This window comes from Myotis davidii, unplaced genomic scaffold (genome assembly GCF_000327345.1).
Source record: "Myotis davidii unplaced genomic scaffold, ASM32734v1 scaffold42, whole genome shotgun sequence".
In the NCBI taxonomy this organism is placed as follows: domain Eukaryota; kingdom Metazoa; phylum Chordata; class Mammalia; order Chiroptera; family Vespertilionidae; genus Myotis; species Myotis davidii.
Window position 1 is genome coordinate 672,478 of NW_006294243.1, and position 21,167 is coordinate 693,644.

Genomic DNA, 21,167 nt, shown 5'->3' on the forward strand with positions numbered 1-21,167 from the left:
TTAAAAATCTCATACAACAGCCCTCACTGGTTAGGTTCAGTGGATAGAGCGACAGCCTGTGGACTGAAGGGGCCCAGGTTTGGTTCCGGTCAAGGGCATGTACCTTGGTTGTGGGCACATGGATAGAGTGTTGGCCTGCAGACTGAGGTCCCGGGTTTGATTCCAGTAAAGGACACATGCCTGGGTTGTGGGCTAGATCCCCAGTAGGGGGTGTGCATGAGGCAGCTGATCAATGATTCTCTCTCATCATTGATGTTTCTGACTCTCTCTCTCTCCCTGACTCTCTGAAATCAATAAAAATATATTTTTAAAAAAATCTCATAGGACAAAATCAATAATCCTCATTCAAAGAATCTATCCTAAGAAGGGATATTCAAAATAATCTAAAATAGCTATCTGGTAAAAACATATTGTGTAAAAAAAACATTCTGGACAAAAAAGGTTAATCGTGTTGTTATTTATAAAAGTGAAAAGCAGAAAAAAGTACAGACACAACAATAAAGAAATGGTTAAAATGTAATAGATCTATAAAATTCAATGTTATGGTCTGACCAGTGTAGCTCAGTGGTTGAGTATTGACCTATGAACCAGGAGGTCACAGTTTGATTCCCAGTCAGGGCATATCCCCAGTGTTGGGCGTGCAGGAGGCAGCTGATCAATGATTCTTTCTCATCATTGATGTTTCTATCTCTCCCTTTTCCTTCCTCTCTAAAAATCAATAAAAACATATTTTTAAAAATTCAATGTTATGTAAAATTATGTGTATAAAAAACTGATTTAAAACTGATAATTTATTAGATTGTAGTATTAAGTGAGAAAGCTATAATGGGAACATATATTTCCTAACTTTACATAATTTTCACTGTAACATTCTGTTTGCATTTTACAGCACAAATGATTAAAAAACTAAAGCTGCTATTAAGGAAATTATGTGTATGAATTCAATTTTAGAATTTTAGGTAGCATGGCAATTCACTGGGTAGGGGTTTTTGTTTTTGTTTTTTTGTCCAAGGCAGGTTTTATAGCACTCTTCATTATCTACCATTTGGTTGGTATACTTTATGAACATATTCCAATGACTCTAAGTAATGGCAAAATTATTAGGAGGGATTTCAAGTGTGATTCTCTCTATGTATCATTTATTTAATTTTAAAAATATTCAATGCCCAATTAACTTATTTTTATTTAGTTTTATTCACAAATTATTTTTATAAATATACTGAAAAAGTATTTTTTTGTATATGTAAAGTCTGAAAATTATAGGAATTCTGCAAAAGTAAGGTAATTATTTTTATTACCATAATCTTCTCTCATTAAAGAAGACTAATAAAGTTTTAAAAAATGGAAAAATATAAAATAAATTAAAAAATATTTTGAGGCAATATCTAGTGAGTTTGGGCAACCTTATCTTTTTCCTACAATATATCAACTGGTTATTAACAAAATATTTAAATTTCAGGTTTTTTGAAAGTGCATTCTCAATATTAACATTAAATGATCACAGAGCAACCAATTCCAAGTTATCGTGAAACAATACATCAATACATAATATAAAATTTCAAAAAAATATAATGAAACATGGCCCTTAATAATAATGTCATAACTTATATCTTTGCCTGTCAGGTCACTTCTGTTTGCTATTTTACTCATAGTATACATTTTTAAAGTACTGCATTTATTCATTTATATATTGAAATCAGAATCATTGTAAAATCTTGATGCTGATATTTACCTTTGATTCAAGTGTTTGTGGCATATTGTGTGTTCTTATTCTAGTACTACAGGTCTCGATTCCTCACCACCCTGGCTTCGTCTGGAAGGACATTCGGATGGCTGATCGGTCAATTTGCACATTATGCCTTTATTATTATAGATAACGTCAATATACTCAATGTACGAAGTTTGCACCCAGTGCTACTGTGGTTACTACAGGCTCTGGAGCAAAAAGCCTAATATCAGAGGTTCGGGCACAGTTCGAGTGTAGTGAGTATGGTGTGGTATGTAACACATAGAGGTGTTGTGAGGTTTGCATGGCATAACTGTAAAAGTGCCTAGAATCTCATTAGTATCTAGTAAGAGTTTACTAGATATTCATTTTAACGAGTAAATTGAAATCAAGGGAGAGCTACTATTGTTCATGTTCATTGTCTCTACAGATTGCTGCCATTTTATTCAATGTATTCTATTAATCCTATCTAATAAAGAGGGGATATGCAAATTGACTGTCATGCCATCACAAATATGGTGGTGCCCACAGTGGAGGCGAAGTTTCCGTAACACAAGATGGCTGTGCCCACAGCGGAGACCGAGTTCCTGTAACAAGCCTTAATGAGCAATCAGCAGGGACCTGAGGCTGTGTGGCACTGGGCTGGGGCAGGGGACCTAAGGCTGCGCCCCCTGCCCAGTGAGGCTTGATAAGGGACATCAGGCTGTGGCCCTGCCCAGGCGCCAGGCCAAAGTTACCTCAGGCCATGCCCCCTGCCCTGGTGCCAGACTGGGGGACCTCGGCCCGCACCCCCTGCCCAGCAGGGCTTGATGGAGCAACTCAGGCCACACCTCCTGCCCTGGCCTTGGGCTAGGGGACCTGAGGCCATGCCCCCTGCCCAGCAGGGCTTGAAGGGACACCTCAGGCTGTGCCTCCACCCCAGTGCTGGGGGACCTGAGGCTGCGCCCCAACCCAGCTCTGTGCCAGGGGACCTGAGGCTGCACCCCCACCTGGCTCTGGGCCAGGGAACCTAAGGCTGCATCCCCCACCAGGCTAGTTTGACAGGGGACCTCAGTCTGTGCCCCAACCCCAGTGCTGGGGGACCTGAGGCTGTGCCCCCACCAGGCTAGTTTGGCGGGGGACCTCAGGCTGTGCCCCTTTGCCTGACAGGCCTTGACAGGGGATCTCAGGCCACATCCCCCACCTGGCAGGGCTTGACAGGGACCTCAAGGCGTGCCCCCTGCCCTGGCCCAGGCTGGGGGACCTCAGGCCATTCCCCCCACTCTGGGGCTGGGCTAGGGGACCTCAGGCTGCAACCCCGGCCCAGTGGGGCTTGACAGGAGACCTCAGGATGCACTGCCCACCCTGGCACCAGGCTGAGGCTGCGCCCCCCTGGCCCAACAGGGTTTGACAAGGGTGGGGCTGCCTGGGTCTGGATCTCTCCCAATGGGGGTGGGCTGGCTGGGTCTGGGTCTCGCGCAATTTTGAGGCACCGCGGTGGACAGGGATTTGACTCTGGGTCCTGTGGCAAGCCCCAGACTCTGACAGGAGGAAGATTTTCGTATACATTTTACTAATTTTCTTTCATCTCTGACACTTCTATTATAGAGAAAGTGCAAATAGCAATATTAAAATATTTCCTCTAATTAATTCCCTTTCAATGTGCATGAATTTCATGCACCAGGGCCTAATAATATTATAAAAATGAAATTGGTTTCCACAGATTTTTCAAAGGTGCATCATTTAGTATGAATCAGTAGTTATATATTAATTCTCATATTTAGTCATCTATGCTTCTTTCAATTTAAACTTAAATATTCATAATGTCTTATAATTGTATAGTATGTTCTCTTGTTTCTTGTAAGTTTAATTCAAAGTTATCAAAAAAGGAAAACTTATAATATACATTTGTCATGTACATATGTGTTAGTAACAAAAAGACACCTATTTTTCAATTTATTGAAACATTATTTCTTTGAGGGACACTTTTATTTAAGTTTATTTCTTTCTAAAAGGTCTGTATTACTGAAGCTGTCAGAAAAGTTTCAGATTTCTCCCTTACCCTCAATCTATACCCAGAGCAAGCTTTCCTGTGGGGCTTGGATTATGTTTGAGGTAGAAGGAAGGCAGTCCACATGATAAAGCAATACCCCTGGGAAAAGATGATTAACATGTATAAAGGGCTTTCCCTGCAGTATAAATACCAGCACGCGCCCTCTTGGTGCTTCAGAGCCTTCCTGATGTATATATGCAGGTAGTGAGATTTGAAACAGCCCTTTGAGACAGTAATAGAATAAAACTCTGATTTGGGGAGCAACAATTCTCCTAATTTTTCTACTCACCGTGGGAATGAGTTGCCAACCTTTTACTTCAGCTGATACCTTTATACCTCTTAATTCTGAGTCTTCTGCAACTCTGCCTCTGATAATGCATCACAGCGCTGCCGAGTGCCTACCAGTCTCCAACCATACCACCAATGTGATGTCTACAGGTACTGACTCCAGTAACAGTCTGCCGGTGGCTGGGCCTAAAGATTTCAGAATGGATGCTTTGGATCTTGTTAATTTAGATATCTTTGCTACTTTTATTTTTCCTTTCAGTTTAATATGTTTAAAGTTAAATATTAAGGATATTGAAGAAGTCAAAATATCTAAGAAATTTTTCAAGCAATATTAGTAAGTGTCGTAATTTAACTTATTTTTGGTTTCATTATAAAGATCTGTTTTTTTATATAAGTAAGCAGTAAATTTGGCTATTTTTAATCCAAAAATAATTTTAATTAGAAATTTATGGATACACAGCAAAACTAAAGAAATAGTCTAAAATAATTTAGTGTTTTAAAGCAGTAATTTTCTTAACTTAAAAATTTGTTTTTTAGATTACACTTGCTACTATTATAAAACCAGCCAAATACTTCATCGTGAATACAACTAAATGATTCCCAATACCAACAACAATGGATTTCAAAGAAGAAACTAATTAAGTAATTTTAATAAACTTACTTTTAGCATAATTCAAAACTCAAAAATAAAAACTAGAAGCAATATATAACCTTTAGAGCCCAGGAACTGAGTTCTGAAGAGATTTCAACCTCTAACCAAGTTTTAATATTTTCTTTACATAACTTTCTTAAATAAAAATTAAACTTGAAAATTCAAATAAATTGTCTTAAATACAAATAAACATGTTTTGTTAATGCATAATTCATTCTTTAATTATATAGTAAAGTAAGTGTTTTAAAATAGAATTATAAATAGACTAAGTCTTGAATACATTTCTTCTATTAAATAGCAATGTGCTATACTTATTTTCCACTTGTTTTGAAAGCAATCCAAATAGGGAAAATATTATACATTTAGAAATCAAAATTTGAGTTGATAAATTTACATTCTGATTTAAATAATTTAGGCTTTATTTTATAATTTGTCAGATTTCAAATATATTTGTAAATTCAGCATTAATCTTCAGCTGTATTTTAAAGAATATAGAAACTAGATAGCTAGACTTTGGCAAAGTCATTAATGTTGAAATCTTTTTCACCTACCTAATATTCTCATTACTTAACTTGAAAGGTAATAATGGAAGTATAGTGAAACATGTTTCTTGAAATCATAATAAAATATTTTTTTAAAAAAATTGTGCTATAAAAATTTAAACTCACTAGCTAATTGTATATTTTTAATAATAGAGTTTTCTATAAATAGGGGCTAGGAGAATAATATAATATTTGTTTAATTTACTGTGTGAATATTATTTCAGAATGAAAATAAAATTTAGAATTGAGGTAATGATTTAGCAAGTTTAGACTCAAAACCCCATTTATTTTTAAGATGTATTTATTTTTAAATACGTAAGTAACATATTTAATAAGTTAGCCTGCCATTTATCCAACTGCTCAAAATCAGAGAAACAAAATGTAGTTAAACTTTATAAAGTAAAAAAAAAAAATATGATGAGTAAAAATGACCTAAATGTATTTTAAATGATAATAGCATTGAATTTATATTTTTTCATCAAATCATAATCATTTGTCCAAATAAGTATTAGAAATAATGGTTATAATAATAAGAGCTCTTATTTTGTGTTTATTTGTTTAATTTTGTAATGCAGAGCAAGGTTTGTGTAATAGTAATGTAAAATGACTTTAGTTCTTTCTACGTGTCAATTGTAAAGTGGGAATTTATGCAGATATTTTAAAATATTAATCATTGTTCTATAGTTAGAGAAAAATGATTTACTTTTTTTTTAGGAGACTTGATGGCTTTAATTACTAGATAATATTTTAATATTTTCAAAAGATCCAAATTCCCTACTTTTTAATATCTCTTAGATATTTGTTCAAGAAGATATGCCTATAATATATTTATGAAAAGCAAATGCTATGTTCAGGATATGACGGAGAATAAGAAAATTAAATATGTGAAGAAACATTAATTAGTGTGAATATTCCCTGGTTTTAGTCATCTTGTTTTTTCATGTTTAAAGCTTCATTTTAAAAAGTTTAGTAATTTAAATTTACTTTCAAAGTACACATTGACTCCATGAAGCATGTAATTACTTATGAACAAGTTTGTGTGTATATAGTAGGTACAAACAACCTTTATAGACATCGCCACTCAACAATCAACTTATTTTTTGAACAGTTTTATCATTGGAATTATCAAATTGATTGTGTGGATGCAGAAACCGATGACCTCAAGGTTTCAACAGCAACATGAACACATTATACATTGTCACAGAGTTTGCACAAACCTCTAAATTTAGTGGGATTTTCATGATTGTATAGAATAGGAGCTTAGTTGCTGTGCCATTTCCTCTTTGATGGAAAAAATATGTTAGCAGAATAACCAATATAAAAACAGTTCAAGAGTCCATTTCTGTAGTCTTTCTTCCAATGAAAGACCACTTTATAATACCATTTTACACAAGAATTTTAAGAGACTATTCCTCTAGCCAGTCTGTTACGATGTCTCTATTGCATGAAGCCTGAACAAATTCTGCAACTCTCAATTAGCCAAGTCCAACTGGTCAGTCATCCCCTCACAGAGCATAGGATAGTCAGCAAAGGCTGCTGTCCACTGATGATTTTTTTTATCTCACTACTTGACAATCTTTAACCCCCTAGTTTTTTGTTTTGTTTTATTTTGTTTTAAAATATATTTGTACTGATTTCAGAGAAGGAAGAAGAGAGAGAGATAAAAACATCAATGATGAGAGAATCATTGATTGGCTGCCTCCTGCATGACTGCTACTGGAGATCCAGCCTGAAACCCGGGCATGTGCCCTTGACCAGAATCAAACCTAGGGCCCTTCAGTCTGTAGGCCGGTGCTCTATCCACTGAGCAAAACCAGCTAGGGCACCCCCTAGTTTTAACTTACTCAGAGAACTTTCCCCAAATGAAAACAAACAATTGTCATGTCAATTTAAGAATGGCATGAATGTGTATTTTTGAAATGAAATGAACATGTCTTGAATCATCATACATTTTCTTACCAGTCCCATCTATTTTGTCTTTGATTCAAACTTCTAAATGTTTGCGCACATATTTCCTGGTGACAACGTTGGAAAACACAGCAACAGGACTTCATTACTCTGTTCCTTCCTGTCATTATGGAAATCAGCCATCAACCTACGGAGTGATGGCAGGTAAGAAAAGTTGTCTTTGATATGAAATTGAGTTTGGGGAAACTTAGATGAATTTTCTGGGTCTAAGAGAATCTTGACCTGAAAGTTACCTACATTTCTTTTCTGGATAAATAAAACATCACTAGATCAAGACTACTTACTTAGTAATGTTTGTCTGGGGCATTGATAGCATATTTCTTAAGAAAGGGAAACATCTGACCAAAGGGATCCACTCATCATAAAACTCATGACTTAATTTTAGGTTATGACCAAAGAAAACATTTTAATGATTTTATATTTTAATGATTTAAATTCTTTTTGTACACCAATATTTTAGACAATCTTTGATGTTTTGTATTTATTCCTGCTTTGGGGAGAGAAATATTATGGGTGACAATAAGCTACTAAAGCTCTATGTGAGAATATAAGTGTATGTGTGTACATGTGCACACATGTAAGACTGATAAACTTTAGATAAAGGAATTTATCAATCATTAATTTCTCAGCTTAAAACTAAATAAAACATGAAAACTTTAAAGTATTTCAGAACTATTAGTTTCTCTTCAGTCTATGAAGCAGCATTCTGAATAAGTTAGTGTTGTCGCCTTATGGTAAAATGAAGACTGATGTTCTTAAATACTACCTGTAAATTCTAATGTCTCTTTTTAATTATTAAAAAACTAGAGGCCCATTGCACAAAAATTTGTGCCCTCGCGGGGTGGGGGGGGGATCCCTCAGCCCGGCCTGTGCCCTCTCAAAGTCTGGGATCCCTCAGGAGATAACAACCTGCTGGCTTAGGCCTACTCCCGGGTGGCAGAGGGCAGGCCCAATCCCTAGGTGCAGGCCCTGGTCAGGCTCAGAGCAGGGCCGATTGGGGAGTTGGGGTGCCGCCCTATTATATAGGATAGAGGCCTGGTGCACGGATGGGGGCCAGCTGGTTTGCCCTGAAGGGTGTCCCCGATCAGGGTGGGGGTCCTGCTGGGGTGCCTGGCCAGCCTGGGTAAGGGCTGAGGGCCATTTTCAGGCTGGCCAAGCCCCCATCAGTGACCTTCACCCGATGGGTGTGTGGCCAGCCTGGGTGAGGAGTTTAGGATCGTTTTCAGGCTGCCCACAGCCCTTGTAGGGTGGGGAAGTCCTACTGGGGTGCCTGGCCAGCCTGGGTGAGGGGTTGATGGCCATTTTCAGGCTGGCCACACCCCCCAGTGACCCAAGCTCCCAGCCTCTCCTTTTTTTATTTTTTTTTCTGGGATTTATTTATCTTCTATAATTGAAAATTTGTAGCCTTGAGCAGAGCCCAGGTCTGGCCAGGGCAGGCAGGAAGCTTGGCTTCCTTCATCGCCAGGGGCAACCCAAGCCTCCTGCTTGCTCCAGCTCCATGGCCGCCACCATTTTTTTGGGTTAATTTTCATACTTGCTCCTGATTGGCTTGTGGGCATGGCTTGTGGGCGTGACTTGAGCATAGCAGAGGGATGGTTAATTTGCATGTTTCTCTTTTATTATATAGGCTAAGGAAAGCCATACTTTTTTTCTTCCCCTTTGAAAACTGATCAGTTATGATTCAGACACTCAGTAATCAGTATTCATGGTTAATGAGAACAGCCCTCATTGACGAGAAACCACATTCTTTATAGAAGAGTACAATGACACGCGTTTAGCCACTAGAGGTGCGGGCAGAATGCTTCCCTGGGCCTCCCCCGCATTTGATTATGAAGACAGGGATTGACAAGCACGTGGCCTTGTGCTCCTCTTTCCGAGCAAAGGCCTTGCTTTTCATTCACAGCGATTCCCCTGGAGCCAATGCGGCTTCATGCATCCTCAAAACCCAGCAGCAGGCAGCGATGGACCGAAGTCAGCACAAAGATGAAATCAGCCACAGACCAAATACTTTAAGACGGATTTTACTACCACCTTCTTCCCACCAGACCAAGGCCAGTGCCTGCAGGCTAGTGAGCTCCCAGCTGGCCTGAGAGCTCTAACCTCCGTCCTGTTTCCAGGACTGGAGTGAACAAGCGCTGGCAGCTCAGGTTGTGCTGGCGCAAGGCTCCTGGCAGGCACTCAGCAAACCCGGAGAGGCCCCTGGAAGACACTTTAAAGTAATGCAAAGCCTGGGTTGGCGACATCAAAAGCAAAAATGTTACCCTAAGATTTGGAGGTATCACTGTGGTCTTAAAACAAAATTAAATATGTTTGTTATGTCAAGAAAAACTCCCCAGGAAGCACAGAGATTATATTCAAATATATTTTGAGAGTGCTATCATTAAAATGTGATATGCTTTCTAATTTGTACGAATGTCACTATTTAGACATATATTCAGTATTAGCATTTGCATCCCAGCAGATTAAAGTCAGAGAATGTGAACTCTCCTGCATTTATCCCCAGAGAAGCTACACAAATTGAGTTATAAAACACACGAATTCAGAAATAAGATAGTAGGGGTATAAAACACAAAAGAGAAACCCGGTTATGTCATTTGAATTTTCTGAGTAGTCTCAAGCCGTTCATCAAATAAACCACCTCTACACAAGCCATGGAAGCGTCTTATCATCAAGAACAAAGGCAGTTCCTTGTCATCTATTCCATACAAAAGTGGAGCTACAGAAAGTGCTATATTTCAAAGGATGTGGTATTGCTTTATTTTAATGTGGTTATTTTATTACCTAGACTCTGATGCTTACATTTAGTTTGAGCATTTCATTAAATGAGTAACCCACTGAAAAGGAAAAGCTATAGCCAATACTTTGTTAGTAGGGAGGACATTAATTATAAGATTAATTCACTGTGCCTCCTGGTCCAAAGAGACAAACGAATTGGGAGCAATGAGTTAGCCACACCATAAACTAATTTTGAGCCTTGTTCAAGCCATTAACATCTTTAAGTTTCAGTCTCTTCATTTTTAAGTTGAATGGATATCACAACCCCATTAGAGTTGAGTTGGGGCTAATTTGAACCAACTCAACCTGTCTTTCTCTTTTGCTCTTCTCTTCAGATACCCTTGCAGCTGAATTCCTTCTTCTGTCTCTTTACTTCTGAGAATTTAGATAATTCAACAGCCTGCAGTATTGATAGCAGCAACCAGGGAATTATAAGTGCTATTCAAAATCTCTCTAAACAAAATAAAATAACAGCAAACACTCTGAAAACTTTGATTCTTGGGTGTCTGGAATTGTTTCTCTTCTCTAGTTTCCTAAGCGAGGTGAAAGAAAACAAGCTCAATGGAATGTCCACCCTGCCTGCCCGCCCACGCCCACCCGCCTGTGAAACTGAGCAAATCAGCTCCATGGTACTTCATGTTTAACCCAGCAGGGTTATATTACATAATGTCCAAACCAAGGCCTGGTATGAGAGGCCTTGTTTAAAAACCAATTTTAAGAGGAAAGCAAAATAGCTGAGGTTTGGGAGTCAATCAAGAACATGAATGCCCATTTTGCTTTAATGAGCAGATAATAAAGAAAAGATGACTGTGACTGAAAGTGCCCACTCTAGTAGGAATGTCAAGGTGGGGGGTGGAGGGGAGGAGACATATGTAATACTCTTTGTAACTGGAGGGGAGGAGACATATGTAATACTTTGTATTACTTTAAACAATAAAACAAAATTTTTAAAAAAGAAAAAGAAATAGCCTATTTTGGAGCTCATCTCTTCATTCTCTAATTTTCTTTTTTTTTCTCCCCCCCTCCCCCCCACCTAACTTGTTCTGGTTGTGTTGACTCTGAGGGAAGGAGTAATTCTGAAGGTCTTTTGCCTCTGAATCATGAAGGGCCTCTCAGTGGCTGTAACCTGATGTATTTTCCCTGTTTTTTAGCCTCAGTTGCAGCTACTCAAGTGGTAGCAGGAAAGCAGCTACAGGCAATATGTAAACAAATGGGAGTGGCTGTGTTCCAAATAAACTTAATTTACAAAGCCCGGCAGAGGACTCCTGTTGTACATGGACAGGATTTACCAGTCCCAAAAGAAAAAAGGTCACAATTCAAACTAAGGATTTTCTTCACATTGTCATGCACAGGGGGAAAAAGAAAATAGAAATATTCAAATGCACATTCTTGTATGTCTACAACAAGGCAGAGTATTTTGTTTTGTTTCTCTACTTCCTGCGTTTGTTCCTTTAAGGCTTCAAGCCTGTGACCTCAGAGGCATTGTCAGCATCTGTCAGAGCCACATGCTGCAGGAGCGCAATTTGCCCGGGTACCACGGTACATTGAACCAGCGCCCTGCAAGGCGAGCCCTCCTCATCCCCATTGCCTGCCTTAAAGATTCACCTCTGCTCCCCCAGACAGAAACGCATATGGAGCAATTCAGCAAGGCTGTAGTAGATTCATTTGCAATGTGAAAATATAGCTGGGCTGTGAAGAATATGCAGACACTTCCAAGCTATTTAGATGAGTGCTTGTCTAGGCTTACAGACAACTTTGCTTTATTAATCTCTGGGAAGTTGAATATGAGACTCACCATTGTACAGGAGTCATAGCATCTTTTACCTTGCTTTTTCCCTATCTAGGCTTTAGAAAAAAAAATATATATGTATGTATTTAAAATTATGTTTTATTGATTTTTAGAGAGGAAGGGAAAGAAAGAGATAGAAACATCAATGATGAAAGAGAATCATTGAATGGCTGCCTCCCGCACTACCTACACTGAGGATCGAGCCCACAACCTGAGCATATGCCCAGACAGGGAATCGAACTGTGACCTCCTGGTTCATAGGTGGATGCTCAACCACTGAGCTACGCCAGTGGGGGCAAAGCTTCAGGAATATTTTAAAAATATCCTGCCACATATACCATACTGATCAATCCCTCCTCTCCCCCAAATACAGGATCAGATAATAGGAAATGTACTGTGTTTGGCTGTGCTTATGACTCATTATGAATTTCTGTTTGGGGTTAGTTCCAGAAAAACTGTGTCCCTGTGGATAATTGTGGATACTTTCACTTAATGAAAAATAAAGACATATCACACGTTTTCCTTTTTGCTCTGGATGCCAAGCCTTTGAACATGGCATTTCCTTGCACTTTTCAGACTCATGATCAAATTTACTTTCTGAATGTTTGTTTTCCAGATAATTTATAATGTATAAAAATACCTTTAACATTTTCTGGAAATAGAGATGGCCCACTTCTAATATTTTAATAAATAATTATAATATTTTTGTCTGAAAATATTTGTTTTAATGTAGACTAATGAATTTAAACTGCAGAAGTCTTTTTAAAAAAGGTCTTTTATTTTTATTTTTTTAAAATATATTTTGTTGATTTTTTACAGAGAGGAAGGGAGAGAGATAGAGAGTTAGAAACATCGATGAGAGAGAAACATCGATCAGCTGCCTCCTGCACATCTCCCACTGGGGATGTGCCTGCAACCCAGGTACATGCCCTTGACCGGAATCGAACCTGGGACCTTTCAGTCCTCAGGCCAACGCTCTATCCACTGAGCCAAACCGGTTTCGGCCAGAAGTCTTTTAAAGAAAGAATTTGATCTACCTGAGTGGAGATTTTGATGGGGTTTATTGCAATGTTCATGGGATTTTAGTTCTAATTTCAACTGTGTAGTTAATTCTTTATGGTATCCAAGGAAAGTCATTTAATTTACTTTTACTTAAGTTTCCTAAATTTTAAGTTTTGGGTAAAAAAAATGGTAAATTCTTCCTACCTCATTTGTTTAGATAAGAATAAGAAAATGAGAAAAGTGTAATGAACCCAGCATGAAGTGTCCCAGAAAGCTTGTAGCAGTGTGTGGCTATGATCAGCAAAAAAAAAAAGAAATGGAATGGTCAAGATTGCTAACCAAGTCAGACCTTAGGGCATCTCATGTAAAATATAAGCAAAAATTACTTATCCTATATAATAAAAACCTAATATGCAAATTGCCCCCCTCGACCAGGAGTTCGACTGGGGGGTAGGGCCAGCTGGCCAACGGCCTGTGGCCCCTCACCCTGGCTGGCTCCACCTCCCCGATTGGGAGTGGGCCTGGCCAGCAGCCAACCTCCCATGTCCCTTCCCCCAGCCCAATTGGCCCAGGCCAGACAGACCCTACCTGTGCAGGAATTCATGCACTGGGCCTCTAGTATAAAATAAACATAATTGGACATTGGTTAAACGAGTTATCTAAAAAAACTTAAAATACATTAAATGTGCAAAATCAAACAGCAGCTTGATTTTCTTGTCCCTGCTCTTATTGTTTCTCAGAGTATTTCATCATTAAGTGTATTAAGTTGCATTTGATATTTCTGAGTGATGAAAGAAGTATAATTCTTTAACATATAAGAACCAAATCTGAAAGCATAAGTGAAAGAAAAGTCTTCAGATAAATATTAACTAGATGCCAAAATAAATGTGATGAGTTTTCTTCTTGTATGTATGAATCTTTCTTTTACTTCAACCAACAAAAAATCCAAAATTAATAGAAAGCTAAAAATGAATCCCAAAATTAATAAACATTTTAAAAAATAAACTATGTAATAAATTAAACATTGATACAATTGTTCTGAACATTTTTATCTTCTTTGATCACTTTAATATCCACTAAAGCATTAATTGGATGATTAACTGACTTTTTAAAAAGTAAAACTGGATAATTTGGGTTTGTAAAGTACCATGAAATTTTTTTAGATAGGAATTACTTCTTTCAAATAGTTTTCATAGCTGTGAAACATCTAAATTTATTTTATGCTTTTTTGTTTAATCTCTCACTTATATGTCCACTTTGCTTCAGAAAATGAGTATAGTCTATTGGATAGGGGTCCACTTTATAATTACATATTCTCCTATAAATAATAGCTGACAATTTGCTGACTTACACTATTCTTTTACTCATTACATATTGATATATTAATGTAAGATCTTAATATTCTGGTAAAATACATTATTACTCATGCCTTTGATTTGTGAATTTATTTATGAAGAAATTGTAAGTAGTATAAACTCGATGTATATTTTCAGTGTTTCCAAGAATTATTATTGCATATAGTCTGCAGTAATTTATTTTCAGTTTAAATATTTATTAATACTCAGAAACACAATTAATTACTAAATATTTTATTTATATCAAAGTGTCTTGGTTATCCATGTGTTATTTAATATAAATTGAAGTGAAATACCTACAATTAAAACATAATGGATTGATGAAGAAAACCAAAATAAAGTGTCTGGGGATTTGGCTTATATTCTCTCACCCAAGCTCCCTGACTGACACAGACTCTTCTCTACTAATGAAGAATGAAATCTGGAAGCAATTTAAAAATGTTTACATATTTTAGTTTTTGTGATTTATTATTTAACCTACTCAATCAACACAATGCTTTATTATTCGTAGGTGATTACCTGTCATATCTAGAATTGCACTCTTCCTTGTCACTTATTTTTGCTTCTTAAAAATTATCAAGAATAATTTCACTACATTGAATACTTTTCAAAAAAATCGTGTTGCTGACTTTTTAATAGGACTTTAAAAGTTACCTTTTGTTAATGTCTACTCCTCAAATATATTTAAAACATATTAATGTAGTTTATGTTCTCATAATTCTCTTTTTATCTGCTCTTGTTACATTTTTAAAAAGACATAATTATTTCTCTGTGAAGTTAAACATTTATTGATAAAACAGTTGGGCTTCTACTGTAAAATCAATTTTCTGATCCTAAGAAAACTTTCCAGCATAGCACTTAACCATGTCACTTGATTATAAAAAATATCACAGATTATTTGTTCAATGGATTAAGAAAATAGATATCAAAATATACATTCTGCTGGAGTTGAACTTCAAATTCCCAGGAATGTGTGTCTTCTTAAGAAAAGAAAATGGTGAAAAACTTACACTTCCGAAAGTATTTGCTTATTTCTGTTTTAAATATTTGCAATTCCAGGCTTATTTTCTTTGGCGTTATCTTTGCTTTTGTTGCTCTAGGGAAGGTGGGAAATAAATAATCGCATTGATACTAAGCTACTCTGACCTCAGACGACTGAATGGCAGCTAACTTTTTAGAATCCAGACTGGCTGTGGCAGAATAATGGGCTCTGACGCGCAAAACCCTTGCTTGTATAGAAGTGGTGGGTAGTTACATATGGCCCTTTATTTTCTTTCTTCGTTTCCTTGCAGGCAGCTTGACCCCTTGTCTCTATAAGTTTCCTGACCACACCTTGAGCCATGGCTTTCCACCCATGCACCAGCCTCTCCTGGCAGAGGACCCCGCAGCCCCTGATTTCAAGCAGGAACTCAGGCGGAAAAGTAAATTGGTTGAAGAGCCAATAGACATGGATTCCCCGGAAATTCGAGAACTTGAAAAGTTCGCCAATGAATTTAAAGTGAGAAGAATTAAGTTAGGTATGCACTTGGTCTGCAGATCCTTACTGTATAACTGTTCAATCTCTTCTATTCTGCTCAAAAGTCCTAGACAGTTCTCATTCTCCATCTCTACTGTGGATTTAATGAATCCAAGTGTGAAAATCCTACAAAAACCTGTATTTCCTTGTAAATTTTCTAGAGCCAAAATACATAGATTTTTAAATTAATGGCACTTATTTTCAACTTAACCACCTCAAATTAGTTTAGAAGTACCCAGTTTTCTCTACACTGTATTTTATTTGAACTTTTGAATAAATGATGCATTCATATTATTCAAAATCATAAAAAAGATATATAAAACATACCCATTTTGCTTGATTTTCCTGTTTTTCAATGTTGTTAGTTTCTTGTGTATCCTGTTAGAGGTATTTATGCATATATAAGTCAATACATATTTTTATTTCTTCATACAGATTTTTTTTTATTTAACTATTTTGGAGAGCTTTCCATATTAGTTTGTGGTTTTCTTTTTAAAGATTGGTTATCTATTTATTTATTTATTTATTTATTTATTTATTTATTTATTTATTTAAAGTCTCACCCAAGGATATTTTTCCCATTGATTTCTAGAGTTTAGCAGGGAGAGAGAGAGAGACACATCATTGGTTGCCTTCTACACTCGCCCCTACCGGGGCTACAGAACCAAGGTGCATGCCCTGAACAGGGAATTGAAGTAGAGACCCTTTGGTCTGTGGCCAACACTAACCACTGAACAACTGGCCAGGGCTTTATTGATTTTTTTCTTCTTTTTTTTTAGAGCAAGAGAGGAAGGGGGAAGGAGAGAGAGAGAGAGAAGAAACATTGATGTGAGAGTGAAACATTGATTAATCAACTACCTCCTGCACAGCCCCTACCAGGGATGGAGCCTGAAACCTGGGCCTGTGCCCTAAACAGGAATCAAACTGGCAACCTTTTGGGATGACACCCAACCAACTGAGCCACTCCAGCCAGCTTTCCTTTTAAAAACTGAATATGTCATATTCCATTTTACAATTTATTTCACCAGTCCCCTGGTGATGGTAAATTTATGTGGTCTCTGATATTATTCTGTAAAAAACAATACTACAGTCGTTAACTTCAGAAATGTCATTTTGTACATATACAAATATATGTGCAGGAAAAGTGTTAAAAACAAAATTGCTTGATCAAAAAGTAGGAGTACTTGTAATTTTGATAGACGCTGTCAAACTTGTCTGTGTCGGCATTGGACCAAATTTACTGCCATCATGCGTGTCCCTTGTAAGGGTCCCTCAGATCTCCATGAAAGCGGGGGTGCTTTGTTGTTGGTTTGTTTGTTTGCTTTTGTTTTCTCCTTAATGACATATCCTCAGTATTAGAACAGTGACTGGCACATAGGATAGTTAAATAGTTATTGAAGGAAAAATGCAATTAATCTTTCAGATTTTTGCAAATCAAATAGCTCGAAGTCGTACTGCATGGTAGTTTCTGTCATGTGTTTGGCCATCGTTTGCAATTTTGTTTCTGTGAATTGTCTGTTCATAGCCTTTGCTTACTTTCTATTGAAAAGTGTTTTTAATAAAATAACTGAAACAACTAACAGTAATTTAAATTCATGAAATAGTGAATTTTTCAAAAAGGGTTTGAAAAGTGATAGTTCAAACTTCTGTAGTTGTGGAATGAACCACAGGTTATTTTGTAATAATATTTATCCATGGGTGTCATATGTAACCACTTTATGCATACAGGTATATATATATATATAGCCGTAGGCCCTGAATTAATATGTAGTTACAATATGCAGTAAACATGGCAGTAGACAATTTAAAACATTCATTTGCAGTTTGATATGTCTATTGCTGTGAATGGTTCAAATTCAATATTGATGGTTCATAGCAACTTGAACTCTAAACATATTCCAGACAATCAATGAGAATCTTTTGCCAGGAGATAGAAGCATTACCAAATGATGTAACAAATGTGCTTGGAGGTGGTTTATAAAATGTTGGGTGATTAAAGTCTCATAATAGACATGTTTTTAGAAAAAGAAAGCATAATTTTTAGTTTTAATTGGTACCCTTCAACATATAATTTTTTTTCACTTTTAACAGTTGAGATAAAAATATTTATGATAAAGCACCATTTATTTTATGCATTATATTCAATATACAATAGACTTTTGAGTATATTCATCAGATGTTTAATAATAATGACAAAGAATACAAGAATTTTTAAGTATCTAATGCAGTGATGGCAAACCTATGACACGCATGTCAGAGGTGACACACGAACTCATTTTTTTGGCTGATTTTTCTTTGTTAAATGGCATTTAAATATATAAAATAAATATCAAAAATATAAGTCTTTGTTTTACTATGGTTTCAAATATCAAAAAATTTCTATATGTGACACGGCACCAGAGTTAAGTTAGGGTTTTTCAAAATGCTGGCACACCGAGCTCAAAAGTTTCTCCATCACTGATCTAATGACTCATCTCTCCAATCTGGCTAAGAATTATGAATGGCAGATATTCCTATCTGAATGATTTTTACTTCTAGAAAAAAATAATTAGCTAGAAATAATATTTTTTGAAGTACAGGGCAATTTTACACAGACCCTTACATATATTTGTTGTAATTTGCAACAAATATATGCTTAAAAGACTCCTGACAGCTGAAGCTGATGGCCTTCCTGTTCCTTTCGCAGGGTACACCCAGACCAATGTCGGGGAAGCTCTGGCCGCTGTGCATGGCTCGGAATTCAGTCAAACAACTATCTGCCGATTTGAAAACCTGCAGCTCAGCTTCAAAAATGCATGCAAACTGAAAGCAATCTTATCTAAGTGGCTGGAGGAGGCTGAGCAAGTGGGAGGTACTAACGCTGCATCTCCGAAGGCTCTGGGACGTTTTAACCTAAAAACAGTGGCATCGATTGGTAGGAATAATGCTAAAGCGAGAGGTTTGAGGTTTAGTTTTGTGTTTTTTTCTTTGCGATAAAGAATAACTGTCTTGTTTCATCACACTAAAAGGGAGGAAGGCTAATGCAAGTGCAGGAATAAATTTACTGCGATGGTAAACGGTGAGAGGATCAGCTGCGTGAGGACGGCCTTCCGGACTGTGTGGCATAGATGAGAAGCGGTGAAATGAAATTTTTAAAACACATTCAGACTTTTTTCTTACCTTTATGCTATACTGTAGTGATTGCACATGCAATCGTTTTTATAACCTAATACTAGTGTAACCAGAGCATTTTCACACACCAGTCTTCCAAGTGAATAGCACATGCAATTGTCAAATGAGCGATTTAATGTGAGAAAATGATCTACTTATACTAATATGTCAAGGCTGGATAAAGAGCAAGTTTTGAGAGCAAGAGTTCCAACAAAAGTAAATAGAGATATGATTCATAGACAATTGTCTTTGCAAAGTTAATATTTGTTTCTGTATTAACATTGTTATCTAGGACTTGTAATGCAAAATGTCATAGGTTGCAAAAAATTAAAAAATGTATGGTGATTTTATTTTGCATAGCTTTATAATAACATTTGAAATCCAAATCTGACTTGTTGTTTTAAACCCTACTTAGTTTCTGTAATTATCCCTCTTTTCCCCATTACAGCTTTATACAATGAAAAAGTGGGAGTAAATGAAAGGAAAAGGAAACGGAGAACAACTATAAGGTATGCTTTTGAGATATTAAATGTCTCTAGAGGAAGAAAAGGACATTTTACAAATGGAATAAGCTCTTAGCATAATATAGGTGCAACAGAACATATAAATTTAAGATGGATATAACCAATTGAAAAGTACAAAATATATTTTAAAAAGCAGATTTCAATAACTTAATAGTGAGAAGTGGAGAGCTATTAATTTTAAACATTTGTTGGAATACTATGTATTGTTTGATTCAAGAACACATTTGCTCTACAAGTTTTGAATAAAACAGAAACTGAGCCATCATTTCTAAAAATAGTGACTATTTCTACTTTCCTATTATATATAAGTCTTGCTCTGGCAATATGGCATTTGTGTTATTAAAAATAACAAAATTAGTAATCAGTATTTTAGAATCTTAAAGCCCAAGGTGACTTCTTACAATTTAAACCAGAAAGATTGTTGTTGATTTTTTTGTAATCTCCATGAGGCTCACTGAGGAAATGCTAAAATGTAGGGTTTTTTTGGTTGGTGAGTTGTTCACTGAACATTTAATTTATTGTAAATAACAAATGATTTCTGGGGGACCTTTAGAAACGCCTACAGAAGTGTTCCTTTCCTTCTCAGGAAGTCAGTGCCCTCTTGTGGTGCAAAGCGGGATAAACATAGAAAGTCTGTTCCTCTACTTGTTTCTTCCCGTGACTGGTAATGAATGGTACCCTGCAAAAGACAAGTATCTAAAAATATGACAAATCATACACCTATCTTTGTCGAAGAGTTTTAAAATGTTTAAAGAGTCTTTAAGTTTTATTTTCATGTTAATACTTAAAAATTCAACCTAATTTAATTTTGATCTGCCAAAAACATAATCTTACCCTGTCTCTCCACCCCCACCACCTGCTCCCCAACCCGGTCTCCCAGTATTGCTGCAAAAGGTGCCCTGGAGAGACACTTTGGAGAACAGAATAAACCCTCCTCTCAAGAGATCATGAGGATGGCTGAAGAACTGAATCTTGAGAAAGAAGTAGTAAGAGTTTGGTTTTGCAACCGAAGGCAGAGAGAAAAACGGGTGAAAACAAGTCTGAATCAGAGTTTATTCGCTATTTCCAAGGAAAATCTTGAGTGCAGATAAGATTTCCTATGTGTAACTGCAAATTTTTCCATTTTTCATTCTTTTCTGTTCTCCCAACACAAATAGAAATTTGTTATTTGGTTGGCTTCAAAAATCATTCTATATCAGTTACTTTGCAGAAGCTTTTCTTTTCTACATTCTTAAACTTCAATTTAAATTATTTTGGTAAATTGTTTTATTTAAAAGAATTATTCTCAGAGGCCACATTGTATATTTTAAGCAAAAGATACTAGCAGAACCAAAACAATGATTCCTTCTCTCCCAGTCTCTCTCTCCCTATCTATTTATCATCTATCTGAACACACACACACACAAAACACACCTACACATACATGCACACATGAGTGTACACACAGGTCTTTTAAATGTTCCTTTTCCAAAGACTGTATGTTAGCTTTTAATGTTTCAGAGTAATGTCAAGTAGTTAAAGAATATCATCAGAGAAAATCCAATTAGATAATTCCTTAGCCAATGTCCTGCTTATCATCAGCTTTAATGATTGGCTTGAACTCAAGTTTTTGCACTTAAGAGCCAGAGGTGCCTTAGAATTTTAATATTGCATTTATGAATACAACTAGATGCCCCGTGCACAAAAATTTGTGCACTCGGGGGGTCCCTCAGCCCAGCCTATGCCCTCTCGCAGTCTGGGACCCCTCGGGGGATGACCACCCGCCGGCTCAGGCTCGCTACCCGGGGGATTGGGCCTAAGCTGGCAGTCAGATATCCCTCTGGCAGCCCAGGAGCCCTTGGGGGATGT

General features: G+C 36.8%; 1 protein-coding gene across 2 annotated transcripts; it reads left to right on the top strand.

Annotated features, from left to right (window-relative positions):
• The first annotated feature begins 3,931 nt into the window (after positions 1-3,931).
• On the top strand, positions 3,932-20,661 carry POU1F1 (POU class 1 homeobox 1). 2 transcript variants are annotated; one of them, XM_006768261.1, is made up of 6 exons: positions 3,932-4,196; positions 7,203-7,352; positions 15,422-15,646; positions 18,332-18,496; positions 19,244-19,304; positions 20,200-20,661. In XM_006768261.1, the coding sequence occupies exons 1-6, from the start codon at positions 4,055-4,057 to the stop codon at positions 20,408-20,410; spliced, it is 954 nt and encodes a 317-aa protein (XP_006768324.1). In that variant the 5' UTR covers positions 3,932-4,054; the 3' UTR covers positions 20,411-20,661. The 2 variants fall into 2 exon arrangements, with proteins under 2 accessions (XP_006768324.1, XP_006768325.1); XM_006768262.1 differs by having other exon boundaries at positions 7,281-7,352; positions 20,200-20,552.
• Positions 20,662-21,167: the final 506 nt, after the last annotated feature.